Below are 23866 nucleotides of genomic sequence, written 5' to 3'. Positions count from 1 at the left end.
CAATGGCTCTTAACTAATCATTGAAAAGGCATGGTAGCAGAGATCTACCAACATATCCAGGTCTATAGATTAGGAGCCTTCTATAATTTATTTAAACTTTATTTAAATTAAATAAACATAGGGGACTTCCATGGCAGTCCGGTGGTTAAGACTCCGCGTTTCCACTGCAGGGGGCACGGGTTTGATCCCCGGTCAGAGAACTAAGATCCCGTACACCACGCGGCTTGGCCAAAAAAATAAATAAATAAAATTAGTTAATTAATTAATTAAACTAAATGTATTAGTTGAGAAAAAATGGTTAACTTTAATGCAGTCAGAACTTGAGAAATTTAGATCCATATGATACCCATTTATCTGAAGACAATTGGAAATAAACTTTGTTTTCCAATATATAAATATAACTTCTATTTCTTCCTCAGCCATAATCTGACATGCTGAGAATCTAAAAATTTTAGGATTGAAGGCAAACTAGTTTAAAAATAGTTGTTTATTGATTAGATTTTGTTTTTTAATGTAACATACATTGATGTACTTCTAAACAGTACCTTAAATGTTACGGTCAGTGTGAATAATACTCCAGCTTTTAATAGATAGAAGTATATCAGCTTTTATAGGTATAAAAAGTTTATCATCTTCTGTCTAATTTATTGAATTTAATATATCTTAAAGTAAGAAGGCTTATGGATAACTGAAGAAGGCAAAGACTAAGATGTATAACTATTTTTAATATCTAAAATTATTAAGTATAATATCTAATATTGACCTAGCTAAATAAAGATGCCCATCCTTTTCTGCCTTTAAGAAAAAGTTAAACATTAAATTCATGTGGTGATTTATAATAAAATTCTACATGTTTCTTATTGAAGAGACAAATCCAATATACTAATTTTTGTCTGTTTTCCAAAGATATTTAAGTGCCAACTTTGAGAAATAGTTGTAATAACACTTTTTACAACAGAGCCACAGCATCCCCTTTCTGCCCAAACAAAAACATGATTATGAGTTATGAAAACAGCTTTGGTGGGGAGAACTTTCACTTAGGCTAAAAATGGGTTTGTTTTCATTTTCTTACTTCCAGATTTTGCACTTCTGCTGCTGATAAGAAAATTAGATTATTTACTTCAGACCTTCAAGATAAAAATGAATACAAGGTATGTTGACAAGTATAATTTGTAAATCTTTATTTTAAAACACATTTATTATTTTTGCTTTTTTGATTGGATTTATCCCAATTTAAAATGACTTTATGGTTACCTTTATGTAGTTTAGAATCTCATTTACTCTATTTTAGGCTGCAGTAAGTAACTAGGATCATAGTAAGGACTGCAGATTATAAATCTGATATCACTTATTAAAATATTAGGTAGACACAGCAAATGAGGGAGAATTAGAAATTCAGTATAATAGACATGAACACACATAGAGTAAGAGTTGAACTTAAGGGAACAAACACAGTACAGCATAGTGAGAGGCAGGACTACAAAGTGGCTAAAAGCACAGACATAGGAACCAGACCACCTGGCTTTGAAGCCCAGCTCTACCACTTTAGTAATAGTGTGACTTTGGTCAAATTCCCAATCTCTTTGTGCTCATTTCCTTACCTATAAAATGGGGATGATCATAGCTTCTGCCTCATAAGTCAGACAAAGACAAATACTATGTGATCTCACTTATAGGAGGAATTTTTTTTAAAGCTGAACTCATAGAAACTGAATAGAATGGTGGTTGTCAGGGCCTGGGGAGTGTGGGAAATGGGGAGATGATGATTGAAGGGTACAGACTTCCAGTTATAAGTGGAATAAGTTCTGGGGATCTACTGTACATCATGATGAGTATAGTAAACAATACTGTATTATATACTTGAAAGTGGCTAAGAGAGTAGATCTTAAATGTTCTCACCACAAAACAAAAATGGTAATTTTATGAGGTGATAGAGGTATTAACTAACCCTATTGTGGGAGTCATTTCACTAATCCTATTATGGTAATCATTTCACAATATATATGTATATCAAATCATCATGTGTATACCTTAGACTTACACAGTGTTATATGTCTCAATAAAGTGGGGGGGGATTCATTAAATAAATACCTCTCAGTTTGGACTGAAACTGAATCATGTTTTTTATAAGAACAGTATTGCCTTCTTGATTTTCTAGTAAATCAAAACTATGAATAATGTTATAAAACAAAGATAAACTATAAACCTTTCCAATCATTTAGAAAACAGTAAAAGTTATGCTCTAAACTATATATAATGGGCTATATACAATTTTACCATAATACAGTGCAATATATATATTAATTTAAAGCTGTATCAGTGACTGTACAAATAGCACATAAAACTTTGACTCATCAAAAGTCAATAGTTACTAACAATTATTGTTAGTTATAATAGACATTAAATATTTAATGTTAATTTGATTTGGCTTGTAGACTGTGAAATAAGCTCTGAAGAATGATTTGGAGGACCTGGGTTTGTTAAACTTACACAGGAATGTTTGAATCAAATCCTTTTTTTTCCTAATTACATATTTCCAAATAGTAAATAGTACCAAATAGAACCACTTTATGAATCTTACAACTGAGATCAAATTCTAGTGTTTGGAAGGAAAATAGGAAGCAAGAACAATATCCATTAAAATATTTAAATATCTGATATCTGACAGACCTGTTCAGAATTTCAGTTGTAAAGATTTAGACTGATTGGACCTGCCTGCTTGCATAGTCCTCTACCTTATAACTTCCCATTTATTTCTTCTGTGGCCAGAAGAGAATTGCTGGGTTGTTGTGATAATGGGCTTATAATACTAGCTGTCTCCAGTGCTGGCAGTCACATTGAGCAAGTGAATAAAGACAGTAGAAGGTGAAGTCCATGCTATGTATTTATTAGGGAGCAGCCAGTGTACAGAGCAGCAGGTATAAGGTAAAAAATCAAAGGGGACTCTATTTCAGAGCCCCTAGAAAGTTCTTCTAAATTTAACTTTTATTTAACCTTTATGTAATAAGTGAGAAATGAGGTGATATGAGGACAGGTACAGTTTAAAAAAAAAAAAGTCTCTGTTTTTGTAAGAAATGCATACTAGAAAAGAAAGATCAAGCTAATAACAGTGTGTTGAATGATCAGCTTCTTTCCAAGATAAACCTTCTAGAAAGGTGGGTGTATAAATCATGTTTTAAAAATAGCAGATTGCTTAAGAAATATTTATAGAAAAGAGAAGCATGCAGTGAAAGCAATGAAGTAAAAATATTAGGTAGGAATATTGTAGGTTATTTTCCTGTGTTCTTACTAACTTTTCCCCTTACGTCAGGTTTTAGAGGGCCATACAGATTTCATTAATGGTTTGGTATTTGATCCCAAAGAAGGCCAAGAAATTGCAAGTGTGAGTGATGATCATACCTGCAGGTATGTTGCTTATATAAGTTACAGCCAAATTTTTGAATTTTCATCTTATTTTAATGAGAATTACACTTTAAAAATTAGAGAAAATGTAAACTTCTATATATATTCCACAAAATGTTATAAAAGAAGCATACTTTATTTAAAATGTAAGTATGACACCAACATGAGTTTCAAAACCAGTGAGTTGAGTTCTCATCCCATTTACTTGAAACTTCCCTTGCTGATTCATGGGTGCCCCGCTGCCTCTTATTTTAGATTTGCACGTTTATGAAATCTAAATATATATTAGGTCAAACAGTGGACACAATCAATAGGATAATAAAAGGCATTTGCTATATTGTGAAGTTATTTCATAGATCCTATCTGATAAGTTAGTGTTTAGTAATGAACTGAGAATCTCATTTGCTAGAGCAAGACTCGCTGGAAATTTAGTGTTTTGACAAATTCGAAAGTCTCTGTATAAAGTTTTTCTGTAGATACAATACATTACAATATCACATTCTTCCACCTCACCCCCTAGTTTGGAACAGATGAGGTGGTCATAACGTTTTAATAGTGCCTAAAGCTGGAGAATATCACAAGTAAAGAACGAGATGAAGAGCAAGAGTAGGAGGTGGAAATAAGCTGAAGAGTCAGGAGTGAAGCAGTCATTAGAGGAGTGCCAATTGCTTCATTTGCTTTGACAGTACTGTGAGCAAAAAGAACCACCAAAAAAAACGCTGCTCTGCTATTTTGCATAGCTTTAATGTTTGATAAAGGTATGACAAAATCGTTAGTATTGGTAAATACTTGTATACATATAAAGCTACTAAATATGTGTCCTTTCACATCGGAAGTAAAGCCACTAGCTTCTTTTTAAATTTTAATCTTCTCAATAGCTCATCTTTTTAAAGTTATAGAGTCATAGGCCATTATTTTTTATAAAATTTTCATGTCAAGGACATGAAAGATTTACATGACATTAAGATCGTAGGGTCCCAAGTGTTAAAAAAAGCTGTTTGTATAGAGACGGAAAAGTAAGTGGGGCCATTTTTAATGTAAAACTTAAATTAGATCACTAGTAAGAAATAATGACGTTTTAATTCTCTAACACATGGAGCATCCTAATCACAAGCATTTGGAATAATGAAACCTGAGAAGGGGGAAAATGAGTGTCTTTGCAAGCGAAGGAATAGCCTCTGAATAGTGAACAACAGCCAGAGATACCTGGGATTACATTCAGAGATCCATGATTTTTTTCTTGTAGGAGACTTTGCGATTTTCATAGAATAGTAAAATTGTCCTAAAATATAGGGGACTGACAGAGGGTGGCCAACTTTTTGTCGTCAGAAGAATTTTTTTAAAGTTCTGCCTTCTATTATTACCATCATTTTATTTAAAAAAGAACATTATTACTCTAAAAAGGAGAAAGAACTTAACTTCAAAGTAAGTCCTTTAATTTAAATAAATCTAACTTTTTGAAATTTACTATGTTGCTCCTAATTGTCTTACTTTGCTAGGCTGTGGTTAATGATGTTATTGTTCAGTGAATACTTACTCTCCCTTCCCCGCTCCTGTGGAAGGAGGTTTTCCCACTTTGTTGGGCTTAGCCATGTGACTTGTTTAAGCCAGTGTAATGTTAGCAGGTGTGACTCAAGCAGACACTTGAAATGTTTTACATGGTTTGTCCTGACCAACTGTCCTCTGTCTTCTCCTATAATATAAGCGTGTCCTAGGTAGCTACTGGCCCCAGAATACAAAGCACATTAAGCAGATATGGAACCGTCTGGCATGAAATAGAACTTCCCACAGACCCATGAGCAAGAAATGTATGCTTATTTTTCTAAGTCTCTGAGATTTGGGAGGTTGGTAACATCATTGTAGCAATAGCTGGAGAGCTAACTTTAGAATTTATCAGCTTAATTTGCCAACCAGAAGGGCATTTCTGATTGGCTTTTAAAGTCAAATTTCTTGGGCTGAAAGCTAAACAATATAGATAAGATTTTTAACAGAAACAGAAGATATAAGTAAATCAAGTTTAAGGAAGAGTAGTAACATACACTCTCAAAGTAACAAAGGAAAGAAGGATTCTGGGGGGACAAACTACAACAGAAAAATGTTTCAGTACAACTGTCTTCATTAACTCAAAGTACAGAATTGCCAAGTTACAAATAAAGACACCAGCCAAATGGCAGCTGTGCAATTTGGGCAGATGAAATAGCCATTTACATCCCAGGAATCATTCCTGTCACTGTACTAAAGTAATGCCTACCATAGTCTGGGTCTCTGTGTTGTTGGTAAAGATACCTTAGTGATATCCTTGTCCAATCATACTCAAAGCCTATGTCATCTTGGGAGTAGTATTATATGCTGGTGATACCATGCTTGAAAATGACATGCTAAATAGAATAACTAGACTGAAGTTCAGTAGAGAAGTAGAGGATTTTAACAACATTTTAAACCAACTAAACATATACAAAACACTCCACACACTCCCAACATCAATAGAATACACATTCTTCTCAAGTGTACCTGGAACACTCTTTAGAATAAACCATATGTTAGTCCTCAAAATAAATCTACATAATTTTTTTAAAGATTGAAATCATACAAAGTATCTTCTTTGATCACAGTGGAATGAACTAGAAATCATTAACAGAAGGAAAATAGAACATCTACAGATACACGGAAATTAAATAACACACTGTCATTAATTAGCCAGTGGGTCAAGAAGGAAATCACAAGGGAAATTAGAAAATACCTTGAGATGAGTGAAAATGAAAACACAACATACAGAATTTATGGGATGCAGTAAAAGCAGTGCTCAGAGGGAAATTTATAGCTGTGAGCACCTACATTAAAAAGAAGAAAGAGCTCAAATCAGTAACCTAAATTGACACCTTAAGAAGCTAAAAAAAAAAAGAATAAAGACACCTAAAGCTAGCAGAAGTAAGGAAATAATAAAGATTAGAGCAGAGATGAACAACATAGGGAATGGAGAACAATAGAATCAATGACACCAAAAGATGTTTCTTTGAAAAGATATAACAAAACTAACATATATAGCTAAAACATATTATAGCTAAAATTAATTAGCTAGACAGACGAAGAGAGAACACTACAAATGGTAAAAATCAGAAAAAGTGGGGACGTTACTACCAACCTTACAGAAATGAAAAGGATTATAAGAGAATACTATGAATACACCAACTATATACACCAACAAATTAAATAACCTAGGTGACATGGACAAATTCCTGGAAACACAAAACTGCAGAACTCAAGGAAAAAATAGAAAACCTGAATAAACTTATAACAAATAAAGAAATTGAATCAGTAATCAAAAATTTCCCAACAAAGAAAGGCCAGGACAGGATTCTTCACTGGTAAATTCTACCAAACATTTAAAGAAGAATTAACCACCAGTCTCTCAAATGCTTCCAGAAAGTAGAATAGGAAGAAACACTTTCTAACTCATTCTGTAAGGCCAGCATTATCCTGGTACCAAAACCAGACAAAGACATCCCAAAAAAAGAAAACTGCACACCAATATTCCTTATAAATAGAGATGCAGAATCCTCAACAACATCCAGCTAAAACTAGAAAACTCTGAGGAGGAAACCAGCAAATCTTTATGACCTTGGATCTGGCAATGGTTTCCTAAATATGACACCAAAAACACATTTATTAAAAATAAATACATAAATTGGACTTCATCAAAATTTAAAACTCTTGGACACCAGAGGACCCTATCAAGAGAGTGAAAAGACATCCCACTGAATGGGAGAAAATACTTGCAAATTATATATCTGATAAGGGTCTTATACAAGATATATAAGGAACTCTTATAATTCAACAATAAAGAGACAAACAACCCAATGAAAAAAGGGCAAAGGACATGAGTAGACAATTCTCTAGAGAAGATACACAAGTAGCCGACAAGCACATGAAAAGATGCTGAATGTCATTAGGGAAATGCAAATCAAAAACAAAACGAAATACCACTAACACTCACTAAAATAACTATAAACAAAAAGTCAGGAAAAAAACAAGTGTTGAAGAATGTGAAGAAACTGAAACCCTCATTGTTTTCTGGCAGGAATGTAAAATGGTGCAGCCGGCATGGAATAGAGTTTGGCAGTTCCTCAAAAAGTTAAACATGTGACCCAGCATTTCCAATCCTAGGTATATACCCAAAAGAATAAAAACAGGTGTTCATTCAAACAAAAACTTGTAAAGGAATGTTCCTAGCAGCACTGTTTACAGTAGCCAAAAGGTGGAAGCAACCCAGATATCCATCAGTAAATGAATGGACAAACAAAATGTGGTGTATCCATACACTGAAATAGTATTCAGCTATAAAAAAGAATGAAGTACAGATACATGCTACACCATGGGTGAAACTTGAAAACACTATGCTAAGTAAAAGAAGCCAGACATAAGATATTCTGTGATTCCATTATATAAAATCTCCAGAAGAAGCAAATCCATAGAAACAAAACAGATTGGTAATTGCCAGGAAGTTGGAGGACAAGAACTTAGGAGTGACTGCTTAATGGGTACAGTGTTTCCTTTTGGAATAATGAAAATGTTCTAGAACTAAATAGTGGTGGTGGTTGCAGAACATTGTGAATGTGCCAAGTGTCCCTTTACACTTTAAAATGATTAAAATGGGGAATAAAATAAATGAATAAAATTTTTTAAATACTAAACTTTATTATGTCATCCTACAATATGGAGCAGTGCTACAATATGGATTCTTAAACATTTTGAACTATAAAGAGCTGAAGAAATGTTTCTCTGACTCTGCCAACTCAAAAAAAATTATTTTAAATACATTGTTGATCTGTGCATATTTTCTGATGTTTGACTCTGGCATTTTCAAGGAGACACAGTATTATAATCAGCTAAGAGATTTGTGGCTTTAGGGACACCGTTTCAAAACAATCTGTCCCCTCAGCAGGTTTATAAAGCTTATGTATTTTGTTGAAATTTTCCAAATTCTGAATCAGAATGAAGATAGTCTCACTTGTACTAGTGTGTCAGTCTGTCCATTAAAAAGTTATCACTTGTTTATCTCTTGATATAGAGAATGAATGTATAGAGAATAAATTAATGTAGAGACTAGTTCATTCAGTCAGCAAATATCAAGTGTCTACTGTGTGCCAGGTACTGTGCTGGGTACTTGGTAATCACTGATACATTTTTAAACCTGTGAATAATCATTTCAGAACCATTTTAATCTTCTCTAAGACTGACAAAAGTATTTTATTTTCTATAAATGAATTACAGTATTAATAAGTAAATATTACTGAATATTTTATGGAGTGCTTTACTGCATACTAACCAGCACTAAGTGCCTTACCTATGTAAATTTATTTAATTTTTACAGCAACTCCAAGATAGGTACAATTTTTACCCTCATTTTACAAGATGGGAAGGCAGGGCATAGAGAGGCTAATCATTTGTGGAAAGGGACATAGCTATTAAGGAGAGGAACTCAAATATCAAGCAGTGTGGCTCTAGTACCTGCACTCTTAATTCACTCACCTTCTGCCTGAGTGGCAATTTTTTGTTTTTGTTTTTTTTTTGACTGTGTTGTCTTCCTTGCTGCGCAGGGGCTTTCTCTAGTTGCAGCAAGCGGGGTCTACTCTTCGTTGCAGTGCATGGGCTTCTCATTGCAGTGGCTTCTCTTGTGGTGGAACCCAGGCTCTAGGCACGCAGGTTGGTGGTTGCAGAGCACGCTGGCTCAGTAGTTGTGGCTCGCGGGCTGTAGAGCACTGGCTCAGTAGTTGTGGCTCACGGGCCCTAGAGCGCAGGCTCAGTAGTTGTGGCGCACGGGCTTAGTTGCTCCACAGCATGTGGGATCTTCCCGGATCAGCGCTCAAACCCGTGTCCCCTGCATTGGCAGGCAGATTCTTAACTACTACACCACCAGGGAAGCTCCTGAGCGGCAATTTTCAAATTCACCCTGAGAAGGTGGTATTTGTATTTAATAATATTTTAGATGTTTATTACTTCTCTGCATTCTCTAATATGACTTCATTTTTATCTAAGATTCCATCTAGTTTTAGTATTCTATAATCCCTGCAAGTTTATAAGAAATTTGAGTTCTCATTTAACTCAGTGGTTCTTTATCAGTCCCAATACCCCCTTTTTAAACAAACATTTTCTAATGTCTACTATATAATCTTAAATGAAACTCATGGAAAATATAACCTATCAAAATATATAATTGTAAAAAATTTTATTTTAATTGTACTACATTTCTGTTAAATACTAATAATAATATTTTAAATAAAATAGTATTTTAACTATACTACACATTTCTATAAAAAACAGATTGTTATAGAATAACAGCGCAGTGTATATGCTCAGATACGACTGCATAAGAAGAAATGGTGAAGTGTAGTCTTTGTCACTCTTTACAAGGAATAAATTTGAATATCAGAAAAATAGGATAACAGGAAAATATAAGGCAGAGAGGCAAAGCTGCCAAGTTACACAGTTCCAGGGATATGGCTTGCAGAGTACGATGTAAATAGTGCCATCTGGAGTTTTGCAGTGTCATAGCCTTGGGCAAAACTAGTTATTAGAATAAAAACTCAAGTCAGTAGTAATTTTTAAAATTTTACAATAGGAAGTAAAAGAGTATGGAAATAATGCTAATCAAAACAGAAATAACATGACAAGACAAATTATAGGATATCACATTGAAAAAATAAAGAAGGATAACATTCTTGCAAATCAGCCAGTTTTTATATGGGTAGTATCAAAATAATTCACTGTTATGTCAGGGAATGGAGTACTAACAAAATTGCAAAAAACATATCTCCTATCTTGAAATGGCCCCACCTTTTGAGGTATTTCTAAATTTTACTGTGATATTCAAAAGTCATGTAGAATGTCTGTCATCCCTGGTTACCTTTCACTAAATGCTTGTAGCACCCCAATCATTAGGACAACCAAAAATGTCCCCTAGGTGTTAGAATCCCCCCTGTTGAGAATCGTTGATTTAGATAATAAGTGACCAGGCCCTATTCTAAGTGTTTTATATGAATTAATTCATTTAATCCTCAAAAACCTTATTTGGTAGATTCTCTTATTCAAGAAGTTTTAGTCTTTTTATATTATTGAAAAAGCAGGTGTTCCTATTACCTGTATGTTCTGATCAAAATCAAACATTATGTCGGGTTTAATAAAATTGATAGAATTATACTTAGTGTCATATCTACAGATGTATTATCTTCTGTTTGTGAAGAATTTATAATTTTTTGAAAGATACCTTTGCTAAAACATTCTAGTACCAGTTCCTGAAATGAAGATGTCATGTTCCTTCATATGTCATTAGCCCAGTTTTCATATGAGGAGCAAGAGTAAGGAGAAATGGAGTTTTGTAGAGGATGAGGAGAATTATCCTAGAGTGGACTGCTCTGGCCTTTTCACTAATAAGGTATTTTGCAAGGCCAGCCATGCTTTACTACCTTAGAGTCATCTCAGCACAAGAAGAGAGCCCTTGTGTTAGGTATTCAGTGAGTAAGTGGGTGAAGGAATGAATACAATTCTGTATCTGTCACCACATCTTTATTAAAAAGATGCCATTACCAAAGCATCTGACAGGAGATGTGTTTAAGCAAAGAAATCCCCAAGTAAATCATAGGATTGCTAGGCATTCGGCCTCATGTGCTACACCATTTCTTTCTTCTTTTTTTTTTTAATTTATTTATTTATTTTTGGCTGTGTTGGGTCTTTGTTGCTGTGCATGGGCTTTCTCTAGTTGCGGCGAGGGGAGGCTACTCTTCGTTGCGGTGCAGGGGCTTCTCATTGCGGTGGCTTCTCTTACTACACAGCATGGGCTCTAAGCGCGTGAGCTTCAGTAGTTGTGGCACACGGGCTCAGTAGTTGTGGCACACAGGCTTAGTAGTTGTGGCGCACGGGCTTAGTTGCTCTGCGGCATGTGGGATCTTCCCCACCCAGGATTTGAACCCGTGTCCCCTGCATTGGCAGGCAGATTCTTAACCACTGCACCACCAGGGAAGTCCCTACACCATTTCTTTTATGGTCCCTCATCAAGTCCACCATATACAGGTATGCCATATATTCCCATATATATGCACAGGAAAATACAAATACTAGTACTTCAAATTATGACCCAGCATCATCCAAAGAAGGTTAAAATTATTACAATATTTGAGAGGTAAATAATTGCATATTTAGAAAAATTTATTATCCCCTTCTTCCAAAAGAAGGTAAAAATGGTGTTTAAGTATTTAATGGGTTAAGCTTATTATTTTAAAAACTCACTAATACAGAACATCTCATTCCCTGTCAGTGCCAAATAACAGATGTTCTTGTATATTAAAAACAGTACCGTTCTGTAAGAACAAGTCAGACCAACAAGTATTTATTAAACACGTTTAGCATAGCCAACATTTAGTACTTTGGGGGATACAGAAGAAATAGAAGACCCAGTACTCACTGTAACTGCAAAGGATGTCAGAACTAAATCCATGTCCTCCTCCTCCTCCCCAATAATCTTTTAAAATATTAGATAAAATTTATGGTGAAGGAAAATTGGCTTTGAGAAACCAAGGAATTCTTAGTTTAAGACTAAAATAATAGAGGCATGTAATGTGCCATTCAATTTGTCTGTGAAACTTGGGATATTAGTAGTTGCCATGTTCTAGCTGCCATCATTTTGAACAAGAATGGGAGAAAGGGTGGGAAATAAATAATCTTTTTTTTTAGAAATATAACCAAATTACTGGATAAGGGAATACTAAACTACATATGATATTCACTGTCAGTAGTGTCATTTTTTGAAAATTATTACAAGAGAAAAAGAATGCTTATCAAATATCTTATATATATCCCATGGTAGCTGAATTGTTTCCATATCACTTCTGCTCATGTATATTTGAATCTTCAAGATCCATAGTTAAGGCAGACTGTTCTCCCCCAATCCCACCCCAGGTGAGATCACAAAGTAAGTGATCTTTTCAAAAATAGTCCCTGGTGGCACAGTGGTTAAGAATCCACCTGCCAATGCGGGAGACACAGGTTCAATCCCTGGTCCAGGAAGATCCCACATGCTGCGGATTAACTAAGCCCGTGTGCCACAACTACTGAACCCACGTGCCTAGAGCCCGTGCTCCGCAACAAGAGAAACCACTGCAATGAGAAGCCCGCGCACCGCAGCGAAGACCCAATGCAGCCAAAAAATAAATTAAAAAAAACTTTTTTTTAATAAATAAAAATAGTCCTTGTGTGGGAAACAGAAAGAAAGAGACTGAGAGCCTTCTGAAGGTAAGCCAATGAAGCATTCCTTGGGAGATCAATCTCCATTTAGGAGCAGTTAAACTATGCCTGAATAATTACAGGTACAAAGTGAAATCAGAATGTGTATTATTCATTACAATGTTATGGTTAAATAGTTCCAGAAATAAAGTTTTCTGCTTGTCTTCTAAAATGCCCTCAAGTTTTTTATAGCATTTTGAATCAAGATCAATCATTGCATAGTTCTAATAAGAGCTTTAAGAGTGAAATAAAAGAGACAATTTGTGTTGAGTTTACCTCTAGTGAATGAAACATAAGGATTCAATGTCTTTATAGGAAGCATCCAGAAATTCTAGTAAAACCTTTTGATCACATTTGCAGATCTTTAATTCAAGGCAATGAGATAGTGTGTTAATGAAAGATTATAATAGAGTAAAAGTTATAAAATGATGAAAGAATTTTCTGAAATTTTATATGATCGTGAACTGGTAATACCACTCTCTAGTATTTAACTCTCTGTTCTCTCATGTGCTCTCGTAGATGAAATATAAAACCAGTACTTCAAAATGTATTACCGTATCAGTGATCGCAGTAACTTAAGCTTGCTTTATGTAGCCATTGTGTGGTTGTAATAAGTGAATTGTATAAATGAGAATCATATCCATGAACATTTTTCAGGTTTATTTTGAAAGTCCATTTATGTAACTGTTAAAGAGTACCTTCCCTCCTATAGCATATAGTCAAATTTCAGTTGCCAAGTATATCAAAATTTTTCTTGGAAATAATGAAAGGCTAATATTTCCTGGGTAGTATGACTGGTGTTTGTGTTAAGGTTTATGCTAGTTAAAGGAAAAGTCCTTTTATTCTGAATTCCTTGAAGATGAAATAACTAAATACGATCTGTTTTGAAAACTACCATATGGTATTTCTTTGCAGTTGAGAGTTTAATTTTGAAGTTTTTTTTTAATCTTTATTGGAGTATAATTGCTTTACAATGGTGTGTTAGTTTCTGCTGTATAACAAAGTGAATCAGCTATACATAAACATATATCCCCATATCTCCTCCCTCTTGCATCTCCCTCCCACCCTCCCTATCCCACCCCTCTACGTGGACACAAAGCACTGAACTGATCTCCCAGTGCTATGTGGCTGCTTCCCACTAGCTGTCTATTTTATATTTGGTAGTGTATATATGTCCATGCCACTCTCTCACTTTGTGCCACCTTAGCCTTCTCCCTCCCATGTTTGAGGTTTATTTTTAAATATGACAAATTATCTCACAATTCCTATCCTTCAAAAATCTGTTTGTCTACGTAAGTTGAATGAGATGTCAGTTCTCCTCTGGGGTGGCCTCAAGTAGTGTCTCACCTCTGTGATGGTAAATTGGTAGTTTCTGCTGCATTTGTTTATAGTTTTAAGAAAAAAATGAAGGAACAACATGTAAGCTTGTAAGATTTTTTTTTAACCCCTCCAAGCCTTCATGAAGATGTACAATAGTAGATTGTTTTTTTGAATGGTATAGTTGGTTTATTAGTGTTATATTTGAAACAGGCCACTTCCTGTCCCCTTCAAAACACACACAGTCTTTGATTATTGACTCTTATTTTTGACTCATAATTTTTAATTATTGAAGGATAAAATAGTAAGCATAAGCAATTGTCTTTCATTTTCATCCTTATAATTTTTCTTACTCTCATCAGTAAAATTTCTAATAATCCACTTCATTTATTATTAATACTACATACTTAGTAGTATGAAGTATTTTTTTAAAAAGCAGAATTAGTCTAATCTTATTTCTGAATATATTTGAAATACATATACTGAAAGTACCCTTTGCAAAATTCTTATTTTATGCTGTCATGCCATTTTGTCACCTCCACTGTTAAAACTTTTGCCTAGCTATCAAAGTTTTCTGTAGTCTAAGCCACAAGCTGACAGTTTATTTACCACTGTAACCTACCATATTCCTATCAAGATTTGTCTACCTAATCCCTCAATTGTGCATTCAATCATATGGTTCCCTACCTCTGAACTCCTTTTGCACTTAAAACTAAATATTTTAGCACTAAATAATTTTGTAATTTGTTTCATCTTTCTTCCTATTTGTGTGTTCACTTACTTAGGAAATATACCACGTTTTCTCCTCTTTTGAATTATCCATAGCATGATGAGTTACTTAGTGATCAACTACTAGGAAATGGGGGGCGGGGGGAATCTTCATTTTGCTCTCACAAACTCAGTGAAAAACCTGTTTCTTGTCTAAGAATGTTGGAGGTCCCTTTCCTACACCCAGTAACGTTGTAAAATGCCTTCTCATCTTTATAACTGCATCTAGGTATTACTTTTGTTCTTGCTTTCATATTTAATTAATCAATACAGTGATTCATGTGATCCAGTCCTATCTTTTAGAAAGATTGTGGTTTGTATTTTTTGCTTTACCAGTTAAAGAGGGCCAAATGGATACAGATGTGTCATTTAATGTCATCCATCCCTTCTTTTGTCTGTGTTGTCATAAACATTTGGTAGCAGAAATTTCCTTCTACAATGAACTCCTTAACAGACAATGAGCTGCCAATTAAAAATGAAGAACAAACAAATGAACTAGTATTACCGAGGAAATTTCCTTTTGAATTTTCAGAGGGAACATCTCCCTCTACTAATTGTGAATGCAAAAGACCTTTGAGAATATGTAGGATATCCCATATATGCCAACACCCAATTTATGAGACCTTTTCATTAATTAAATGGGACAATTACATTTAAATACCATGTGGTTAAGAATACTTAATGTTCTGCTGAAAAGCACTCAGCCTGAAATAAGGCAATAATTTTAACAATAAACTACCAAAAGTAAGGTAAATGTAATTCATAATCTTAGATGTGGATATCTCTTCACCCCTGCATTTTACAACTAAATCTGAGAGTTCTACTTAAGACCACAGAGTTGGGAGGGGTGGAGGTGTCTGTTTCACTTGGATTCAAATTGTATCAAAACTCATTTATGTCAGCAGATTAACTTTACCTTAAAAGCTTTAGTTTTGAAATTTCCCTTGCAAACATTTGAATAGGTATACATATATGTTTTATATAGCTCCTGAGTTTTGGTCAAAGTAGTTTAATTTGATGTTATATTTTTATATGTTTTATAAAGGGTCTGTTATGTTTCCATGTGTTTGATTATGTGTGTTAAGAAGGTTGTAAACCCTTACAGCTTATCTTTCTGTGATATACCATTTTCCTGAAAAGTATGCTTCTGTGGCTATAATTAACTTTTAGGTAATTTTATTTATTATAAACAAATATACTAGCAATAAATTTGGAAATATGAAAATGTGAATTTATGATTTTTTTTCCTATTACAGTAGAAACTCTCTTATCTGACATGGTCCAAACCAGTAGTTCCTTAGATTAATGAAAAAGTCAGCAAACTCAGGAACTCATTTTAAAGGAATGTCTACCTACCTTATTTTAATATATAATGTGTCTATGAAAATTTGCCAATTTGCCAGTCTTTTGATGTTAGACCTAGGCTTGTTGTTTTTCTTAAGTTATGAGTCCATTGATTTGCATTAGACCTCTTTTTTGCCTGAACCACACCTAGTGTCTACAATGAAAACATGTGCTAAGCAGTCGTAATTCAAATATATCTAGATTTTTATTTTACTTGTTTTTGTAATTCTCATGCATACCTAATTTAAGAGCTTTTTTTTCATTTAGAAACTTACCTTTATTTGGTTGCCATCAACTTAGTTCCATTGAAACAGCTCTTTCACATTCATATCGTCAGCTTATATAATATTAATTATGTAATTACACTAATGAGCATGGGTTTACATCACTTACAAACAGCAGTTCACTAAGCAAAAAACCCATATTCCTTCGAGGTAAGCCTACAACAAATGCACACGTGAGCTATTAGAAAGTAACCTTGTTCTTGTCAGTTCTGCAGAGAGAAAAAGGAGTCTGTCAGAAGGAGGTCAATTAAGAGAGTCTTTACTATACATTGTGTTCACTACATTTTAAAACTGATGGAAATTTTTTCATACACAGATACATGAAAATAACTAAAATGCAAGAAAAGGGGGATGATTTGAGAAATCAGCCTTACAAATAAGCCCAACTGAAAAGTTGTGCCTTTTGCCATTAAGACAAATGATGCTTTTAAGATTGTTTTGTCAGAAAATTTGTCAAAGAAAGTTTAGACTTTTTCAGTTGGTGATGAAAAAGAAATATGAAAAAAAAAAAAAGATCAATGAGGTACAGCCAGTCTGGAAACCTATTTCACAATACCTGCTAATGTTGAACATGTCTGTAAGCTATGATCCAGCAATTTCATGCCTAGCAGTTACCCAGCAGGTGGAGGTAGAGGGTGGGGAGATGTGGGCGTGTGTCTGTGTAAGGGGGGGGGGGAATGGTGTGTGGGTGTCTATATTCACTAAAAGACATGTACAGGAAGGTTTATAGCAGGATTATTGGTAATGACCATAAATTAGAAACAACCTAAATGTCTGTCAACAGTAGAATGGGTAAATACATGGCAATGTACTTAATTAATGGACTACTATGTACAGCAATGAGAATGAACAAAATACAACATGCAGCAGTGTTGGTAAATCTCACAAGATTTAACGATGAGTGAAAGATGCTGGGACTTCCCTGGTGGCGCAGTGGTTAAGAATCCACCTGCCAATGCAAGGGACATGGGTTCAATCCCTGGTCTGGGAAGATCCCACGTGCCGTGGAGCAGCTAAGCCCATGCGCCACAACTGCTGAGCCCACGTACCACAACTAGTGAAGCCCATGCACCTAGAGCCCGTGCTCTGCAACAAAGAGAAGCCACCGCGATGAGAAGCCCGCATACCACAACAAAGAGTAGCCCCCGCTCGCCACAACTAGAGAAAGCCCGCGTGCAGCAACGAAGACCCAATGAAGCCAAAAATAAATTTAAAAAAATTTTTTTAATATATTAAAAAAGAAAGATGCCAGACCAAGAAAATACATTCCATAGTATTTTCCATAGGATTCCATCTTTATGATGTTCCAAACCAGCAGATGTAAGCTATGGTGTTAGAAGTCAGGATGGTGGGTACTTTTTGTGAGAAGGCAAGGAAATAGGACTGGAAGGAAGCACAGATGACTTCTGGAGTTCTGGAAATACTATCTTAATGTGGGTGCTTTCTTCAGGTGTGTTCTATTTGAGCTGTATGCTTCAGATTTGTGTATTTTTATTATATATGGTATACTGCAAAAAATGTATCAAAAAAAGAGGAATGTGACTTCATCTGATGGAACTAATATTAACTAGATGAGACATGCAGTAAAGACACAGGAAAATAAGTTGAGCTCCACAAAAGGATTTAAGAAGAGCTTAATTATGGAATCTATCAAAAAGGGAAATAAGACTTAACAACTTAAAGTGTACCATCTGTAGCTAATTTAGTTATGATAACTCATTTCAGCCCAATTTGTTGTATTTTGCGTATTTAGTACTTGGATCATGCAACTGCTGAAAATTATATAATAAGCATATAATTATAAGCTGTAGATCATTTTATCCTAGTCCTGGAAAGTAATTTGGATTACCCTCCTCATTTTTAAATCAGTTTTTGTTGGTGGTTTGTGTTTGGGTTTTTTTCCCCCAAAAAAATATGTCAGGTTCTGTTCAGGTTAAGTACTGTTTAAAAATTAGACTAAAATGTGGTTCATTGGACAGGAATATACTTTATTAATTGACCTGTTTTATAGAATATCTTTATCCGTGTTTTTTTAAATGTTTGGTTTCCTTCATTTGAAAAGGAAAAAATCATGAAAATATTCTGTATGTATTTATTCACTATAATAGCAAACAAAAATCAAATACATGTTAGAATAAGATCAAAAGAATGGAGCCTTTAAACCATTCTCTCATGGATTCACTGAATATGCAAGACAATTTTTTGCTGTTTCAAAAGGGGTAAAATATATGCTAGCCCAGCACTTTATTATGTAAAAGGCAATAGAGAAGAAAGAAATATTCAGTTGCCATAACTAATAATCTTATTTATTGTGGGAAGTGAAACACAATTGAATAAACCCGTGGTAAATGTGATTCCCCTCTTCAATTAAATTGCAATTGTCTCCCTGTATAGTAAATACAGATAAAAGTGTTGATTTGGCAAGAGAAAAGTGTATGCTGCTAAATTATTTAATCAAGTAGATAATCATTTTTAAAAACATCTTTGTTAGTTTACATGTAACTAGGATATTTCAAGATTGGAGATCCTGTAATTTCTATAAAAAGGAAAAAAAATTTTAAATGATGTGGTTTGGCACAGAATAGTAGTGGCATTGTCCAATAAATATGTCTTCTTTCTTTGAAATAAAAGTTTGCCTCAACTTTAAAAACACATTCTCTAAGTTTCTTGAAATTGTTTTATGGTCCCTAATGAGATATGAACTATAAAACCTAGAAGAAAAAGTCCAGGGCATTCTAATGAATGCATTCGGTTCTTAAGGACCAGACTGTTTGGGTACTTTGCCAGCCACCCATCACCTTCTGTCTCCTGCCATGCTAACTCTGCCACACTCTGTACCAGTGAGATATAACAATAGCTGAGTGTGAAGAATGAGCTAGAAATGAGCAGTCTGGTTGGGGAATAGGACTCCTCACAACAGAGCCATTACTGAGACTTCTGAATGTTGATCTCCACTCTGGGTATGGGAAAAAAATTGAGATGGAACTTGAGTAGGTTGGTTGTTGTTACTATGGATTTGTAAGTATTGAGGAGAGGGAGAGTAGGAGGAGCCAGGTGCTTGTTCCTTCAGCCCTTCTATCCTTTAATCTGGTAGCTAGCAGTCAAGGCCCCATTTGAGAAGAACTGGGGAAGTGAGCCAGATCAGAAAAGGTAAAAGATAAGAAGTAGCCCCTGGCATGGGAACTCAAAGGCAGAAGGAATAAGCAACTGGGAAATTACTATCTCCCTAAATTCACATCACTTCATACTAGCTTCTTTATATGCTATTTTTAAATGGGAGCACTGGGGTAGGGGAGGGGGCTACAGGTATATGTTTTAAGCACCCCTGGTAGAAATTATTGTTAATCGAAGTGACTACTGAAGTTGGAATGCAACGTGATTAGTGACCTAGAAACTTCAAGATCCTGTCCACAAAATAAGAGTTCATGAATAATTTAATTTGGTTACTGTGTTACAGTGTTGCTATACTAGATTAATTAGAGAGAAAATGTATGTAACTGTTTTTCCATTATTGAGTATGATAAAACTTAAATTCTTCATACTACTTTTACATTTTCTAAAATAATTATAATTTTGTTATAATTTTCTTTAAAGGATATGCTTTAAATACAGATGTCTACCCTATAATCTCTAGTTGATAGCTTTGAATAAATTTATAGAAATTTCATTTTTTTAGTAATTATCAAAACTTTAACATTATACTCCTATTCTTTTATTAGGATTTGGAACTTGGAAGGAATACAGACAGCTCATTTTCTTCTTCATTCCCCTGGAATGAGTGTGTGCTGGCATCCTGAGGAAAGTTTTAAGGTTATTATTTATAACTTAGCTTTCTTCTGTCAAGCTGAAAAGACATATACATGTATAATACTTGCACACATAGAGGAGAAAAATCAATGACTTTTTCCACCTCGGAGACTCTTAATTGGCACAAATGCATTTGGATTAATCTAGAACCTTAAAAGTTCTCTGCAGTTAAGTTCTTATTTGACAACCATCATCTATAAATGGCATTTATTCAGAGTACACTTTTCATGCCCTCTGATAGGTTATGATCTAAAAACTAATGCCTAGACTAACTAGTAAGCAGTATTTGTTTAAAAAAAGTTAAATCCATGCTTGTGAGCCATAGTGTGTAAACAGAAAGCATCAGTGGCATAAGGCAAATTTGACCTAGCTGCAGTGGTGTTCAATTCCTATTCATAGTAAAGCTTTCTAAAATTCAAAAATATACTGTGAGTTATTATCAATTGACCTTAACTCAATTTCATGGAGAAGATAGGAGCCATTCACCAAGAGTTCTCTCATTTGCCAGTATCTTCTCTTGGGCATTGCTCTATTTTATCCTTCCCTAGGATCTAAGAAGTTGCCACGTTCATCTTCTTAAAGTTAGTCCTTCCACTGTCTAGAGTTCATGTTAGTTCTTAGGCATCCTGCTTTTCATAGCCCTCTAATGTCTTCATACTTCTCCGTGACTCTTTTCTGTCCTCACACTTGCACAAAAAGGTAACCTTGATTAATCATGGCAGAAACTTACATAGTACCTATATGTGCTTGGCTCATTGTCAGCATTTCATATTAAGTTAGGTCATTTAACCCACATGGCAACCTTATGAGATGGGTACTGTGATGATCTCATTTCACAGATAAGGAAAACAAAGCTCAGAGAAGTTAAGTAACTTACCCAAGTTCACACAGCTACTAACTGGAAAAATTGGCATGTGTACCCAAGCAACCTCCTCCATATGTCTTGCTCTTAACCATTACGTTCTTCTGTTTCCCCTTTTTAGTCTATCTTCTTCACACCTTTTATTTCTGAATATTTGAACCCATCACTTACACCTCTTAACTTCAGTTCCTCTTTCCCTATCCCTTGATCTAACTCTTTAATCTTATTCAGTCTCCTCTATTCTCTCAGAAGTCATCAGTGATATTTTTAACAAATCCAATGGGCTTTTCTTCCATTCTTAGTCTCAAGGCAGCTTTTTATACTATTGATCACTTCTGCCTTGAAACCCCGCTCACTTGGTCTTTAAAGCTGCATTATTCTAGTCCCCTTAAGCATCTATGCATGTATATTCCCTTTTTCTTCCTCCACTGCTAATTCTTCTTTAACCATGTATTTGTAAATTGTTGTAAGGGGTAGTTCTCACCCACACTATACCCTTTATTATAATAGAGGATAAAGGAATGAATAAAGTCCTTGTCATTGAGTTACACACTGACTTATAAGTAAGAAAAACATGTATATACAGTTACACAGATTTTAAGTGTTGGAATCAAAATCTTGTTAAGTAGAATGATGACATAAGTTTTAATCCCATCTGCTCACAGCCTTCAAGATAATCCTGAGCCAAGATGCCCCAGACTACATAAGTGTGTTCTCTGGGATTCCATGAAAACTTGTTTCAGGCCTGTTGGATATTTTATCAGTAGAATTATATTCTGTATGTGTACATGAGTGCAGTTTTCTAATTTATTCATATTACATATATAGGGATTATTTCCATGTGTAAGTAAATGTTATTTCTGAATCCAGGTCCTAAATTTTATGTCTAGATTTCTCCCCTGTAGCAGTGAGTCAGTCTACTTGAAGCATTATCAAGGAATCTACCAAAATGTTAATATTACCATGTATAAATATCATAGGCTACTTTTTAAAACTGTGACCTAAAAAAAACCCAAAAACTGTGACCTAGATGTTTATTATAACCCATATCCCAAAACTTATATCTTAATTTATGGTTATTTGAGATCCCTTTCTTCCGTATGCTTTAAGTTAATTTCTATTATTCTTCTATATAACACTGAAATTTCGCCCCACCCCATCTCCTTTTTTTTTCTTGTTTCCATGACTTCAGAATGTTGGGAAGTCCCTGCTCTAAATCACATCAACTCAATATCCTGAAATCATCTTTGGTATCTTCCTTTCCTATATGCAAATGTTTCCAGGTCTTTTAAGTTTTTCTTCACTGTCACTACAATACATTCCTCTTGGTCATTAATGTGTATTCCTCACCTTTCTATTCTCACAAGTCATCCTTGCCAATCCTTGTTTCTAAAATCTTTGGCTCTTCAATCTGATTCTTCTTGCGTACTTTAGTTAGACTAATATTTAAATATCAGTTTCATCGTGTTACTACTAAACTCAAAAACCTAAAATTACAGAAAGGCAACACAGAGTAGCAGTTAAAGGTATGGACTCTTGAGTTAACTACCCGGAGTCAAATCCCAGTTTTACCAGTTACTAGCTGTATGATCTCTGGCAAGTTACAAAACTTCTCTCAATCACTACCTTCAATTCCTCATCTTGTAAAACGGAAGCTCATGAAGATTAAATGAGTGAACACTTATAAAGTCCTTAAAAGAAAACCTGATACATAATAAGCACTCAGTCAATTTCAGCTGCTTGTCATTGTTGACACTATTATTACTACTGAAACAATCTAGTGGTTCTCATTGGTCTGCCATATCAGATGAAGCCCAGAATTTTGTTTTGTTATCCTTGGTCTTGATGAAAATGAGGGAGCCAGAGAAGAAAGAGAGATGGGTTCATGATCACCCATATCATAAAATTCTTATGAAAATCTGTAAGATATAAAGTACAGAAAAGAGCCATGTAATGTGGAAAGCACAAAGCAAACACTAGCATTTAATAATAAAGTTATAGGGAATACCCTGGCAGTCCAGTGGTTAGGACTCAGCACTTTCACTGCCGGGGCCTGGGTTTGATCCCTGGTCGGGGATCCCACAAGGCGCATGGTGATACATCATCATCATCATCAAGTTACAAAAGTCAGAAGATCTCTAGAAGCGAAGCTCTTAAATCCAATAAACCACAGTTGGAGCTAGGATTTCAGCAGGTAATAACAGAAGCAAGCATTTAGGATGGCGTGGGATCAGAGAGTTGGGACTGAGGACATCCTTTTCTCTGACTCTAAGAGAAAAGAGGTTAGAGCCACTAAATGAAATGAGGTGTAACAATCAACATTTGTTGAATGCTTTCTCAGTGCTGCCAGGAGCTGTGCTGAGTACTTCATGTAAGTTCTCTCATGTAATCTCACAAATACTCTCAGGTAGGTAGCATTATTCTGTCTATTTTGTAGGTAAGAAAACTGAAGCACCAAAAGATTAATTTGCCCTAGATCACACAGTCACAGATTTGACCTCAGTCTGATTCAAGTACTACAGTGTTCCTTGCCATTTGAGATATTTCCCCTGTGAAAAGTCAGTACAAATTATTGTTTATGGTTCTGAAAAGTCCTACAAGAAGAATTCCCCTGTAATGTTTTTAGATCCAGCAATTCTGAAACTTAAAAAATTAACTTTTTTACTCTATCTGCTCTTTCAACAACAACAAAAAAAAAGTCACCATTGAGCACAGTTTTAGAAACAGTAAATAACCAAAATAAATTTTTTTTGCTAGAAAGTAGTTTTCAGTCTGACTTCAAACTATAATAGCTAATGTTTTCTGA

The 23866-nt window shown here is 34.7% G+C and overlaps 1 protein-coding gene and 1 long non-coding RNA gene across 2 annotated transcripts in view; both read left to right on the top strand.

The window, feature by feature from the left end:
* The window catches only part of LOC125960514 (uncharacterized), a 234738-nt gene that overhangs the window by 47233 nt on the left and 163639 nt on the right, over positions 1 to 23866 (top strand). The window lies entirely within an intron of this gene.
* Positions 1 to 23866, top strand: part of NUP37 (nucleoporin 37) — a 41228-nt gene that overhangs the window by 10862 nt on the left and 6500 nt on the right. The window contains exons 4-6 of the mRNA XM_004269459.3: positions 1079 to 1151; positions 3311 to 3405; positions 20111 to 20201. Of these exons, the coding sequence (XP_004269507.1) occupies positions 1079 to 1151; positions 3311 to 3405; positions 20111 to 20201 (259 nt within the window). The remainder of the gene's footprint in view (positions 1 to 1078; positions 1152 to 3310; positions 3406 to 20110; positions 20202 to 23866) is intronic.

The sequence above is a fragment of the Orcinus orca genome, chromosome 11 (assembly GCF_937001465.1).
Source record: "Orcinus orca chromosome 11, mOrcOrc1.1, whole genome shotgun sequence".
Classification (NCBI taxonomy): Eukaryota; Metazoa; Chordata; class Mammalia; order Artiodactyla; family Delphinidae; genus Orcinus; species Orcinus orca.
This window is presented reverse-complemented; position numbering and strand designations above follow the sequence as displayed.